General features: G+C 39.8%; 1 protein-coding gene across 1 annotated transcript; it reads right to left on the minus strand.

Moving 5' to 3' along the window:
* Window positions 1–11478: 11478 nt before the first annotated feature.
* LOC148195981 (protein FAR1-RELATED SEQUENCE 5-like) lies at window positions 11479–13688 on the minus strand. Its single transcript, XM_088095341.1, has 2 exons — window positions 13205–13688; window positions 11479–11864 (listed from the first exon to the last, which is right to left on the minus strand). Exons 1-2 carry the CDS (start codon window positions 13686–13688, stop codon window positions 11479–11481), a joined length of 870 nt encoding a protein of 289 aa, XP_087951467.1.
* Between the last annotated feature and the right edge of the window lie 217 nt (window positions 13689–13905).

Here is a 13905-nt window from a genome sequence, read left to right on the forward strand (position 1 = left end):
CATTCTCATTTTTCTTGAATTTTACCGTGCTCCACCTTATTTCTCTCACTTCCACGATGCTGCTTCCATACGCGTCAGCCATTCGTTCGTTGACACATCCTTGCGCACGCGTCAACATTCACATTGCCTCATCATTTTTCTCTCTCGCGCATTCAAAAGCACTTCATCTTCTCATATCAGAGAGCCTCACTTCATTTCTCACAATTCCACATCTCAGAAACCACATCTTTCATTCTCGCTCTCGAGCTCCTTACTGTAAGTCACATTTCTCCTCACAGATTCATATATCTTCCTTCTACTTTAGCTTTGCTCATCCCCTGACAACATCATCCGCTAGGGTTTCCAGCTTCTCTCATCATTTCCTTCATTTTCACCGTTTGTTTTCATTTTCCACCGATTAAACCCTCTTTTTCTTTGATCTAGCCCATTTCCACAAATTAATCACTTGTTTTCACCATTTAATCGAACCAAACTAGAGTTTCCATGAGTTTGATCTCGGTGTCGATGAGTTCGCACTCGAACTCAAGTTCTCTCTTGGCGATTAGGGTTTTCAACCGTTCACATAAGTTTTGCTCCGATTTCCCTCTCAATCTAGAGTATCCTATCAATTTCGCTGCATCATCTCTTTGGAGGAAGCTTCGAGGAGTCTGCGTCGCGCCTTCGGTCACATCTCGGAACTGTTCGTCCATCATCCTCTATTGCCCAAGCTTCTCAACTGGCCTTATTCTCTACTAGTTGAGCTTCTCAACCGACTTTATCCTCGAGCTGATCAACCGAGCTTATCCTCTCTGGTCAAGCTTCTCATTCAACCTTATTTTTTTGCTGGATAAGCATCTTAGCCGAACTTATCCTCTATCGGCCGAGCTTTTCATCCGAGTTGATCCTTTGCTTGAGCTTTAAGTCCCTACTTTAGTCAGGACGACTCAAAAGATATTGTACTAGGGTGTTCACCTCTACTTGTTAACCTTACCTTATTATCTTTCTCTAGCAAGATGCGAGTTAGAGAGAAAGGCAAACCAAAAGTAGCTCATGAGCCTTCTTATGTAGGTCATAAAAGAAGAATGAAAGAATAAAAGGAGAATATTAGTTGTAAAGATGCTTATGGGTTATTGAGTCTCGGGCGTGGAGCCATTGAGTTCATCGTGGTACCAGTTAGGTGTATAATGTATAAGTCATGCATGAGTATGCTTTCGTCGTACACGATTCACTCTATCTTGTGAATGATTCTTTCATAATTCTTCTCGATCTTTAAGTCTCAATTTTGGTTGCCGTCATTGATAGTTGTCTTAATTGGCTACCATGACCCTAAGCCATTAGAGCTTGGGGAATAACTCCGCCTTTAAACTATCAAGGTGGTTGTTGGGACACAATGTTTTCTCTCATGAAGAAAATTGGCTTCTTAGGTCTTAGTAGATGTGAATATTTTGGAAGATCTCGGCCTTTACCAATAGATGATAGAAGCTTTTGAGATGATTTAACTTCTTTTGAAAATCTGTCTCCAAGGCGAGCTTTTCCTCGGATGACCGAGTGTCTAAGTATGACCTAGCTTTGTTATCTTGTATGTTGTTAAGGCCAATAAATCACTTACTCTTTAAAAATCTTTCTCTAGGTCAAGCTTCTCCCTAGTAGATTGAGCTTATCCTTTGTTAGTCGAGCTTCTAAAACTCTTTTCTTTGTTATTCTATATGTTGTGAGGGTCAATAAATCACTTACACTTTGAAAATCTTTCTTTGGGTCAAACTTTTCCCTGGCTGATTGAGCTCTTCGTCTACTAGTCGAGTTGAGGAGACCAAAGTCAGAACCAACTTCTCTTTGGCTGAGAATATGGAGTGCGTTGACTTTCCTCTATAGTTGTTGGAACATAGTTTCAGACTCTACGTTCACACTGTAGGTTAATGCTTTCTGTTTAGGCATGGGGAAATGGGAGTGAGACTAGTTTGGCTTTCAAACTCTGGACCTCCTTAAGGTTGATTGTAATCTTCATGTTGAGTATGACCTCCCACTTGTCTAGGTTGCCTTTGCTCCTCTCCGGGTTATCATGAAACTCAGGAATTTGTTGCCACCTACACCAAAGTACATATTTTTCTAGATAAATTCTTATATAGTGGTAGTGCACCATATTAAAGATGACTTATAGGCGTGCTAGATGGTTGGCTATAACCATGTATTTCTCGACCATGCTCTGTTGAGATCTTTGTCGTTGGCCTTCTTCGGCGTTGCTGATGGACAAATTTATGAACACCAAAATATGATGTCACAAACTTGTTTTTCAATCGGCAAGTATGACCGAATCGTTCAAGTAATAAACTTGGTAAGACCAAGTATCGTTCTTCCCAAAGGACTCACGGCCTAGTTTAGTTGTGTGGTTTCTTAATTAGCTAAGACTTACAGACAAAATATTTGGAGTTTAATATGCAAGACAGAAAATAAACATGTATGCATGAAGTTTTGATCAATGGCAAAAAGCAAAAGATAAACACTTTCAATGATATTAATGTATGAATATGTTGTTGGGGGTCAATTTCATCTTATACACTCTCATATATTTTAGGAATTCAACATTCAAATCATCATTGTTAATGCCACTCTCTAAAGTACCTTTCTAGAAGGCTTCTCCCTAATCACGAGTTCATACAATTCCTAGCATTCCTAATGATCAGTTCATAAGTGTAGGAGCTTAACGACAACCAATATCATATTGGGAGAAATTCCCCGGATCTAGACTTCCCCGTACGTGCCCGTATCGACAAAACCAATAATCATGCATCGAATGAGTTAAACAATGCAAGCATTAAGCAAAGAGGAAAAACCCTAACTAATGATGAAAAGAAAGCATAAGTCTTAATTAAAAGATGTAAAAACAGATTCCATATATGAGAGCTTCACAAGATTACATTGATTCCCCAACAAACATACAGAGTTTAGTTCACCATATTCATGGTGAACCTAGATGAATTACAATGAAAGAATGAAAGAATAAACCCTAAAAAGGTGAAGAGGAAGCCTCATCATCCAAGATCCTCCTTCAAAGGGGTGGAAGAGAGAGTGTTTGCTTCGTTCCAGCCAAAGATACCTAACCCTAGGAAACCCTAAAGCTTAAATACCATTCGTAAATTACAAAAACTTAGGTCCAAGCCCATTAAAGTGCCGCTCAGCGGTAAATTACCGCTCAGCGGTAAGTGCGTGTCTTGTTTTCTCCCCTCAGCGGCCATTTTGCCCCTCAGCGGATCTCCCGTGAGTGCCTGAGTGCCGCTCAGCGGTAAACTGCCGCTGAGCGGTGACTTCGGCTTCTCCTTTTGCACTTTTTGATGTCTTTTCTGATTTCATCTCTCTCCTTCTTCACTTCTTTCACCAAATTCACCTTAAAACCTGCACAAAAACACTGAAATCAAGCATAAACCTGTCCAGCTCTCTTATTTCTAAAAATATGAAGAAAAGCATGATTTCAAGCTAGTTTCTAAGTATAAAGGTTGCTCTTAGTATCAATTTTAAGCATGAAAATAACAGTTTTTCAACTGTTATCAGTTGCCAAGGAACTTGATGTAAATGATTTCTCTGATTAAATCGGCCTCAAGGAGGTATGTTACTTCTTTTTGACAACTGCTCGATGCCCTACTCCAAGCTTTATTTTTCTCTAGGCCATGGGTCTGGCATGTGGGAGGATGGATGGATGGATGGTGGCACAAAAAATCGGGCTTAATACTTGGCATGTTAGTCGGACAGCAGGTGAACAAGTATGAGTTTATTTGCGAACTTCCACTATCTGAGCGTGGACTAAATTTTGTTGCCTTTGCGACTTGAGATAGTTTAGTTCCCAAGAGGTAGCTCTGCATTGGTTCATCAAATGAAGGTCGACCATCATCTGGAAACTTCGACCTAGGATCAAGGTCGAGTATGTTGTCGTTTGAGTAGAAGTTTTTGCCAATGATCTTAAATACTGGCCACAGTGATTAAACTGTTCGTCACGTTGAAGCTTTGTATGTAGCGAGGCGATCTACTCTATTATTTTCATTTGGGGTGAAATGTTGGTGCCTGCTAAGTTGGTAGGTGGCACGAGTAGCTCTACTTTCAAACTCAACCTAACAGGCTCTTGGTTCCTTTTGGGTTCTTTGGCGGTGATGATGGTCGAGTGATCATTTGCAACTTCATTGCCATGTGTAGAGTAGACACAATGACTTTGAGTTGGCAGGAGTGTTGACGAGTTTTCTTCGTTTTATGCTGAGTTAACCTGCTCTTGTTTGTTTCGAAGAGACTAGTCTCAGCTTCTACGCCTCCCTCACCGAATTGGTGGGGTGCGCTCTACTGGGGAATTGTGTGGGTCTTCTTCTCGGGCATTAGACAGAGGTCAGGTAGGTGACTTCTCATTCTCAAGGTCGATTAGGTTTTCTTGGTGGTTGGCCTGTGTAGGGCTTCCAACTCGACATCATAGTTGTTAGGATGTTAATAGTTATGATGAATTATCCTGCACATTTGATATTGAAGGGTTGCCATCACATTGGATTCCATTATTTACGAAAGTTGGGTTTCGCTTCGGGTGGTGACGTTGTTACTAAATTCGACGTCGTTATTAAATTTAGGACCGCGTTATTCTAACAACGCTATTTTGACACAATTTTGACAACGCCACGTGTCGAATTGTGATAGGTTGAAAATGAAAAATTTTATTTTTTTAAAACCGTGTAACTGGAAGGACGTGACTTATTATTAAGTGGGATTCCGAAAATACCCCTGTCCGTTTTGGTTGGAACGAACGTTTGGTGCGTCTTCTTCGTTTTCTTTCTATGAAACCGTGTGCTGTTCGTGGTGTTGCCGGTGGCTCCCTCCATTTCGTAAAGGTTGTCTTTTTGGTTGATGTTATAGTGCGCAATGGAACGTTCCGGTGACCATTGTCCGACGACGAAGGTAAGTGCTTTGTCGTTCCCTTTCGTTACATGGTTATTTTGGTTTGGGTTTAGATTTCGGGTTGGTATACTTTTGTTTTGGTTTTTGGGTTTAGTAGTTGTGCTTATTTTACTTTGGTTGATGCAGTTGACCGTCCGTCACTCTTTTTCGACAAAGTATATATGTACTTTGAACGAACGCTTGATAGAGGAGCATCGGTCATTGATTGCGAAGACTCCGTTTTCGTGGTTTTTAGATTTGAATGTAAATCTTAAACTAGGTAGAAATATATTGAGTGACTTATTGGGAAGTGGGACGACTCGAGTAGTGGTTTTTTTGTTGGAAATAAACTTGTGGATATAAATGAAAATGATTTTTATTTAGGATTGGGATTGAGTACAGATGGTGAAAATATTAACTTGAAGGAGGAAATGGGAAACATTGAATGTGTGAAATACCTAGGGAAAGGAACAAAGGACTTGAATTCGATATACAAATTTCTAATGCGAAAACACAAGAAAAAAATCCCTTGTTCTCATTTTTGTAGCCTTTACCTATTGGTAGGGATATGTGAGATTTTATTTCCAAAACGTAGCGGAAAAGTGTTTCCCGTAATGTTTAATATTGTTGACAACTTAAGTGGTTTGGGTAGTTATTGTTAGGGTAGTCTAGTTTATCGTTTTTTGTTACGTAGTTTGTGCAAAGCTTCAGATGGCTTGAAGAAAGGCAAAGGTACAACAAACGTTTACGTGGATGGTTGTGTTTACATGCTGCAGGTAATTATTCGTTGTTGATGTAATATGTATATAGTTTGTTTATTCTTTTGTGATTTAGAACAATCTAAGATGATTTAGTTTTGTTAGGTATGGTTTTTTGAGCATTTTGTTCCACCCGAAGGTCCAATTGATAAATTTCCAAGAATATTGCATTGGATGAATAGAAGTGTTGGAGACAAATTCGTAAAACGTTGTATGGAAACAGGTTTGGTATGTCGTTTGTTATCCCAAGTTTTGTTATGTTTTTATATATTGAGTTAAGTTGTGTAGTGTGAAATATATGGTTAAATTTCAGGTTGTTGATGATGATGATGTTGATGTGGCTGCTTTAACCAAGGATAAGAAGGTATACAGACCAACACCAACAAGGAAGGATGGCCAAGCAAGACCAAATAAGATACAAAAAAGAAATCGAAGAGAAAGTTTTATGCGTGCCTTAGAGGAACAAGAATATCTAATTGAAGAACTTAAAAGGAGGGTTGCAGGTTTGGAGGCAAGATTGGCTGAAGAGAAGGCAAAACGACAAAATAAAGATCAGGGTGGAGAAAGTGTGCCTCGTACAGAACCATCCATGAACACTGGTTTTGTATCCCCAACTAACAATGACACAAATCAACAACCTTTGAAGACGTATGTTAGGGTTGGGTTGCGCAGGCGTTACAAGGGAAGAGCACTTAGGACTCCATACACCGGAACCGTAGTGCTTAGAATAAAAAATGAGTGATATTTGTATTCAGTTTATTAATGTAAACAAAGTGTAAGGATTGATATGTGTATTTGATGAATGTAAATACATTAAGAAAACAAAGTGTATTGTATTGGATATAGTTCACTGAAATAAAAATTGATATTTTGGTTTGGTCACATATTTGTATTTTCAATACCATATATTGCTGTTTCAGTGGTCTTACAGTGTAGTAGGTGATGTTAGGTGATCCCAAGCAGTGGGGAAGAACCCATTCTGAGTGGGGAAACAAGTTGGGGAAGGGCTGAGTGATGCTGCTTCAAAATACATTGCTGTAATCGTTTACACCACCCTTGTAAACGATTACGCGAGAGAAATTCGAGTTTTGTACATAAAGTTCAACTCAGGTAGTCAGTCAGGATAACGTGGGTGACCAGTGAGCAAACCAGTATTTTTGAGTGACATCTGCACATGTGTCTGTGAAGGTGGAGGTGTTTGAGTGTTGGTAGATGGTGGGGGTGATGTTAGGTGACCCAAAGCAGTGGGGAAGAACCCAGTCTGAGTGGGGAAACAAGTTGGGGAAGGGCTGAGTGATGCTGCTTCAAAATACACTGCTGTTATCGTTTACACCCCCCTTGTAAACGATTACGCGAGAGAAAAACCATATTTGTACATAAAGTTCAACGCAGGTAGTCAGTCAGGATAACGTGGGTGACCAGTGAGCAAACCAGTATTTCTCAGTGAAATCTGCACATGTGTCTGTGAAGGTGGAGGTGTTTCAGTGTCGGTACATGGTGGGGGGTGATGTTAGCTGACCCCAAGCAGTGTGGAAGAACCCAATCTGAGTGGGGGGAGCAATGTGTGCAAGGACTGAGTGATGTTGCTCAAAATACACTGCTGTAATCGTTTACACCCCCCTTGTAAACAATTACGCGAGAGAAAAACCATATTTGTACATAAAGTTCAACGCAGGTAGTCAGTGAGGATAACGTGGGTGACCAGTGAGCAAACCAGTATTTTTCAGTGAAATCTGAACATGTGTCTGTGAAGGTGGAGGTGTTTAAGTGTTGGTAGATGGTGGGGGGTGATGTTAGCTGACCCCTAAGCAGTGTGGAAGAACCCAATTTGAGTGGGGGGAGAAATGTGTGCAAGGGCTGAGTGATGCTGCTCAAAATACACTACTGTAATCGTTTACACCCCCCTTGTAAACGATTACGCGAGAGAAAAACCATATTTGTACATAAAGTTCAACGCCGGTAGTCAGTCAGGATAACGTGGGTGACCAGTGAGAAAACCAGTATTTTTCAGTGAAATCTGCACATGTGTCTGTAAAGGTGGAGGTGTTTGAGTGTTGGTAGATGGTGGGGGGTGATGTTAGGTGACCCCAAGCAGTATGGAAGAACCCAATCTGAGTGGGGAAACAAGTTGGGGAAGGGCTGAGTGATGCTGCTTCAAAATACACTGCTGTAATCGTTTACACCACCCTTGTAAACGATTACGCGAGCGAAATTCGTGTTTTGTACAGAAACTGCAACTGAGGTAGTCAGTCAGGATAATGTGGGTGACCAGTCACAAAACCAGTATTTTTCAGTGACATCTGCACATGTGTCTGTGAAGGTGGAGGTGTTTGAGTGTTGGTACATGGTGGGGGGTGATGTTAGGTGACCCCAAGCAGTGGGGAAGAACCCATGCTGAGAGGGGAAACAAGTTGGGGAAGGGTTAAGTGATGCTGCTTCAAAATACACTGCTGTAATCGTTTACACCCTTCTTGTAAACGATTACGCGAGAGAAATTCGTGTTTTTTACAGAAACTTCAACTGAGGTAGTCAGTGAGGATAACGTGGGTGACCAGTGAGGAAACCAGTATTTTTCAGTGACCATTTGAGGCAGAAGTGCACCTGTATATGGATAGGGAGGTATTATTTGGTAAGTGCTGTTGATGTTTTACTGACAATTTGTATATTTTTTGATAAATTAAACATTACAAATTAAATGACGAAGATTGACAATAGGGAACTTCATTAAATTAAAGACTTCAAATTATGAAAATAGGTACTGTCATACATAGTTTTTTTCGAATGCAGAAAATAAAGCCTAAACATTCAATTCTAAGTGTTAGGATTGTTTTGAGAAGCACTTTTGAACTGTTGCAGTTGTTCTTCAATGTTCCCAACGCGCGATTGCAATGCATCAAACCTTGTAGTGATGACCATGTCCATGTTTTGAAATCTGTTTTCAAAGGCATCGAATCGAGTTTCAAACGCATCAAATCTTGTACCAACGAAGGTCTAAAGTTGTTCTATGCGGTTGATGACATTATTTAGTGTTGTAGATGAACTGCCTTGTCCATCATCTGAGCCCTGTTGATGTTGACCTTGGTGTACAGGGGGATGGGGGGCGTTGGCTTTGGGAACCCATTCTCCATCATCATTTTGCACATAACCAAATGATGATACAACTTCACTACCCATTTTTTGCTTGAACTTAACTTCTGAAATGGGATCAGTGTCAGTAGGCACTTCAAAGTGTTCCATGAAGATGGTTATCAAATGTGGATATGGAAACTTCGTGTTCTCCCTTAACGCTCTTTTCATCTTATATCTAATAAGATGTCCCCAATTAATTTGAATGGAATTTAAAAATGCCCATAGGAGCATAATATCCTCTTCGGATGCCTGACCACTATTGGTTGCACGAGGAATTAAAACTCGAGTCAGAACATAATGAAGTATCCTTGGTTGAACCTTCATGTGGCCAGCTAGTATTCTGGATTGTATGACTGCATCATCTCTACACACTAGTTGCCTTGCAGTAACAGAATCGTATTGTTCTTTCCACTCATCTACAAGTCTTCCTTCATAACAAACACCATCAGGGGGGAGATCAGTCAGTTGTTGAAAAAGATTAGGGCTAACCCTAATTTTGACACCTTTAACCTCGCTTCGAATAACCCCAATATCTGATATTAACATGTTGCTGTAGAACACTCTCACTAATTCTGGGTGGTAATGTCTTCTTAAAGACACAAATTTAGTGAGCCCAGCTTCGGCCAAGATGTCATAGAACTGAAAGTTTTTTCCTTCAAAGTAACCGTCCTCTAGATACTTACTTTCCAAGATTTCACGATTGACGAAATGGGAGTCATATTTGTGCTTTTGCTCATCTGACGAGAAGAGGTCATTGGTAGGCGTTGGAGGTGATGACGATGGTGACGGGGTAGGACTGCGACGGCGTCGACGTCCACCAAAGGAAGAAGATGCCTTTTGTTTCTTGGTTGCACGATCAGCCATTGAATTGTGTTTAGGGTTTTGCAGTCACAGTATTGAGGATTTGTAACAGTATTGGAGGAAAGACGTGCTAGGGCGGTTATAATCACGATTGCAATTCACACACATTCTGTATGTAGTGATGTAAATGGGTACTTATGTGTTATCACCAAGGTTATGTAATCGATTACGACTGCGTAGTAATCGATTACAATATTGTATCTTGCTGTCTTTATATGGTTTCCAAACATTCAACACATGGATTTCATTCACCAGCATTATGAATTACAAAAACTTAATAAATTCACAAATAAACATTGAACAAGTTGTATTCATCAACTAATGTTATCGAAATTGTTATGTACAGCTGACAACAATGACATAAATCCTAAATGACCCATTTCGGTATCTTGTGATAGTTGGATAGAGTCCGCGTGAAATTGAACATGGTCATCACGTTCAAAAACATTACATGCCGTTGTCCCCTGCAAAAACAAAATTATTAATTAGAACTATATTCATACAACTTAAAGTATTTTATCAATATTTTGAACGAAATTAATGACTGACCATATGAAGGGTGGGTGGTGTTGAAGTCTTCCTGCCTGAAGCGGACTTTCTTCTTTGGGTTCTTTTCTCAACGGTGGACTTCAACCTGTTTGTGCGTGGACGTCCTTTTCGCTTAACAGCTGCAGGACTGTGAATAACCACATCAGATGTTCCAACTGGAGTATGTGGAATTGACGTGCATGCACCAGTATCGTATCTCAGTTCGCCTGCATCACTGATGATGTTATTTGTCATCGATGAACTGAAACCAAATTTTTGACCAAGACAATGAATTTCTTTTTCCAATTCAGAAGTAGCAACCTCAGACTCACACGCAACTTCTGCAATTTCATAAAAACGTTTGCACAACATCTTGTATCTTTGCATGCGTGGGTCATTACTGGAAGTACTATACGATGCTGTTATTAGTGTGTGTCTTCTTCGGATATTTTTGCTCCAACGCCGCAAAACGTATTGAGGGAACACTGTATACATCTTCTTGACCAAATACCAATAGGGAATGACGACATATAATGCCTCTAAACTGAAACAGTTGGCAAGAGCAAGTGGTTGACTGTGTGAGGGGATCAAATTGAACTTTGTAAAATTTATCAGGTAAAGGATTACCTTCCCACATTCGTTCCTCTTTTATAGTGTAAGTGTTCCACAAGTCGTCCTTTAAGGTGTCTTTGATGAAACAATTCATCCTTGAACGGAACTCTGTTTGGACCTCCTCAAACTTTGCATGTGTGTATTGAACTTGAAATTGTCTCTCAATCGGTGACTGAGAGCCACATGCAATAGTGGTGTTCATGGACGAGAAGTCCGCTTCTATTTCCTTTTGGGCCTTTACTCTAACAGCATCATCGTATTGAACCACAAATTGTTGAAGTGTGGTTGTGGAATTAATAAATCCATCAAAAAAAGCATTTATTCACTCACTTCTCTGAGTGGTAGACATGCCTGCCCAAAATTTATTTTTCAAATAACACGGAACCCATTTATGTCTGTCTTGGTACAAATTACATAGCCATTCATTTTCCTGGATTCCATGTTTTGTAAGTAGTTCCTCCCAACCCTTTTTAAATTCTGTTGGACAACCACAATCATATATAAGCGCATGTAGTTCGCTTTTGATAGCGGCATTATTTCTATAGCCGTGGAATTTTTCAGGGAACTTCTTCAGGATGTGCCATAAACACCACCTGTGCCTCGTATTAGGAAACACTTGTTCAATAGCGTTGGCCATTGCCCTGCATTGGTCAGTTATAATGCCTTCAGGACTCTTATTACGCATGCATCTAAGCCAACATTGGAACAATCATACAAATGAGTCAGTGTCTTCCGAAGACAACAATCCACAACCAAGTAAAATGGAGTGTCCATGATGGTTAACTCCCACAAAAGGTGCAAATGGCATGTCGTACTTATTTGTTAAGTAAGTTGTGTCAAACAAAACAACATCACCAAATTCTTCACATGCAGCACGACTTCTTGCATCAGCCCAAAACACACTACATATTTTATTCCCTTCATCGAGTGCAATGTCATAGAAGAACTCGTTATTTGTATCTTTCATTGAAGAAAAGTATCGTAGGAGTGCCTGACCATCACCATCCTTACATAAAGATCTTCTGTGTTGGACAATGTAGTTTCTCGCGTCCCGCTCGACGAAGTCCATGTTTTCATAGCCCCCGGCATCGTTGACTGATAACAGTTGAAAAACTGTTATTTTCATGCTTAAAGTTGATACTAAAAGCAACCTTTAGACTTAGAAACTAGCTTGAAATCATGCCTTTTGTTTATATTTTCAGAAATAAGAGAGCTGGACAGGTTTATGCTTGATTTAAGTGTTTTTGTGCAGGTTTTGAGGTGAATTTGGTGAAAGAAGTGAAGAATAAGAGAGAGGACATTAGAAAAGACAAGAAAGAGTGCAAAAAGGAGAAGTCGAAGGAACCGCTCAGCGGCAAACTACCGCTGAGCGGCACTCAATAGGTGACGTTGGAACCGCTGAGGGGCAAAATGGCCGCTGAGGGGAAGAAAGAAGACGCGCAATCACCGCTGAGCGGTAAATACCGCTGAGCGGCACTTTTTGGGCTTGGACTTTTGTAATCTTTTGTAACTCTAGATTAGTATATAAGGGCTTGCACGTCCTATAGTTAGGCATCTTTGGCAGAAACGAGGCAAACACTCTCTCTTTCACCCCTTTGAAGGAGGATCTTGGATGCTCAGGCTACCTCTTCACCTTTATTGGGTTTATTCTTTCATACTTTCATTGTAATTCATCTAGGTTCACCATGAATATGGTGAACTAAACCTTGTATGTTTGTTGGGGAATCAAAGTAATCTCTTGAAGCTCTCATATATGGATTTGTTGAGTACATCTTTGAATTAAGACATATGCTTTCTTTCATCATTAGTTAGGGTTTTTCCTCTTTGCTCAATGCTTGCATTGTTTAACTCATTCTAATGCATGATTATTGGTTTTGTTGATACGGACACGTACGGGGAAATCTAGATCCGGGGAATTTCTCCCAATATTATACTGACAATATTATATTGGTTGCCTTTAAGCTCCTGCACTCATGAACTAATCATTAGGAATGCTAGGAATTGTATGAACTATTTGATTAGGGAGAAGCCATCTAGAATGGTACATTAGAGAGTGGCATTAACAATGATGATTTGAATGTTGAATTCCTAAAATATATGAGAGTGGATGAGATGAAATTGACCCCCAACAACATATTCATTCATATATTTCCTTGAAAGTGTTTATCTTTTGTCTTTGTCATTGATCAATTCATGCATACATATTTAATTTTCGTCTTTGCATATTAAACTTCAATTATTGTGTTCTTAAGTCTTAGCTAATCAACAAATCACATAACTAAACTAGGCCGTGAGTCCTTTGGGAGAACGATACTTGGTCTTACCAAGTTTATTACTTGAAACGATTCGGTCATACTTGCCGATTGTGAAACAAGTTTGTGACATCATATTTTGGTGCTTACAAATTTGTCCATCATTGACAATGCTAAGGAAACTCTTATTTAACCTAACTCCAGCATCATGGTTCACCTCCAACGTGTGTTTTGCTTGCATGCTTAACTTTCTATTCGCTGCAAAAAGGTTGGAGTTATTCGGGCAAAGATCATGGTTGTGGTCCAGAACAACGGTTCTTATAAACCACTTGTCGTCCTTCTTTGCAATGGTTATCCTAGCAGGACATTGGTTAGTTTGACTTGGAAGTGTTTTGACCACAGGTTTGACGGAAGACACATATTTCCCTTCCCTTGAACAAACTAATCTCAAGTAGTAAACGTTGTTGTCTTTATCTTTTTTAGAAGTTCTAGTCCGCACGGCAAACCCACATCTAATGGCGTAGTTTGTGTAAAAGGTTCTAGCTTCAATCATTGATTCAAAACACATTTGCACTGTTGGAACCATATCCAATAAACTTTCATTACGGTCATCAACATTGTCAGTACAGTCATTGACTTCATCCACATTCATAGTGTGCTTCGACATTACACCCAGCTTTAAAGATGAAGCACATCGTTTTCAGTCATAAAACTTACGAAATTTACCACTGTGTAGTGAAAAATAAAATGTACATAAACCCATTTGGAAAAACTTAAGTAATACGTACCGTGTTGGAATGGTGGTGCCCTTTAATGAAGGTCAAATGTTCCTAACCAACATCCTCTTCAACATTTACGTCCACCATAAATGAACTTCTGTGGTT

Source organism: Vigna umbellata, chromosome 7 (assembly GCF_029865625.1).
Source record: "Vigna umbellata cultivar VRB3 chromosome 7, Vumbellata_1.0, whole genome shotgun sequence".
Lineage (NCBI taxonomy): Eukaryota > Viridiplantae > Streptophyta > Magnoliopsida > Fabales > Fabaceae > Vigna > Vigna umbellata.

Excerpts from the sequence above, each read along its gene's own strand:
- LOC148195981 (XM_088095341.1), bottom strand. The coding sequence starts at position 13,688 with ATGTCGAAGCACACTATGAATGTGGATGAAGTCAATGACTGTACTGAC. Across the intron at positions 11,865-13,204 it reads TGGAGTTAGGTTAAATAAGA|TCAACGATGCCGGGGGCTAT; the intron begins GTTTCCTTAGCA and ends AACTGTTATCAG.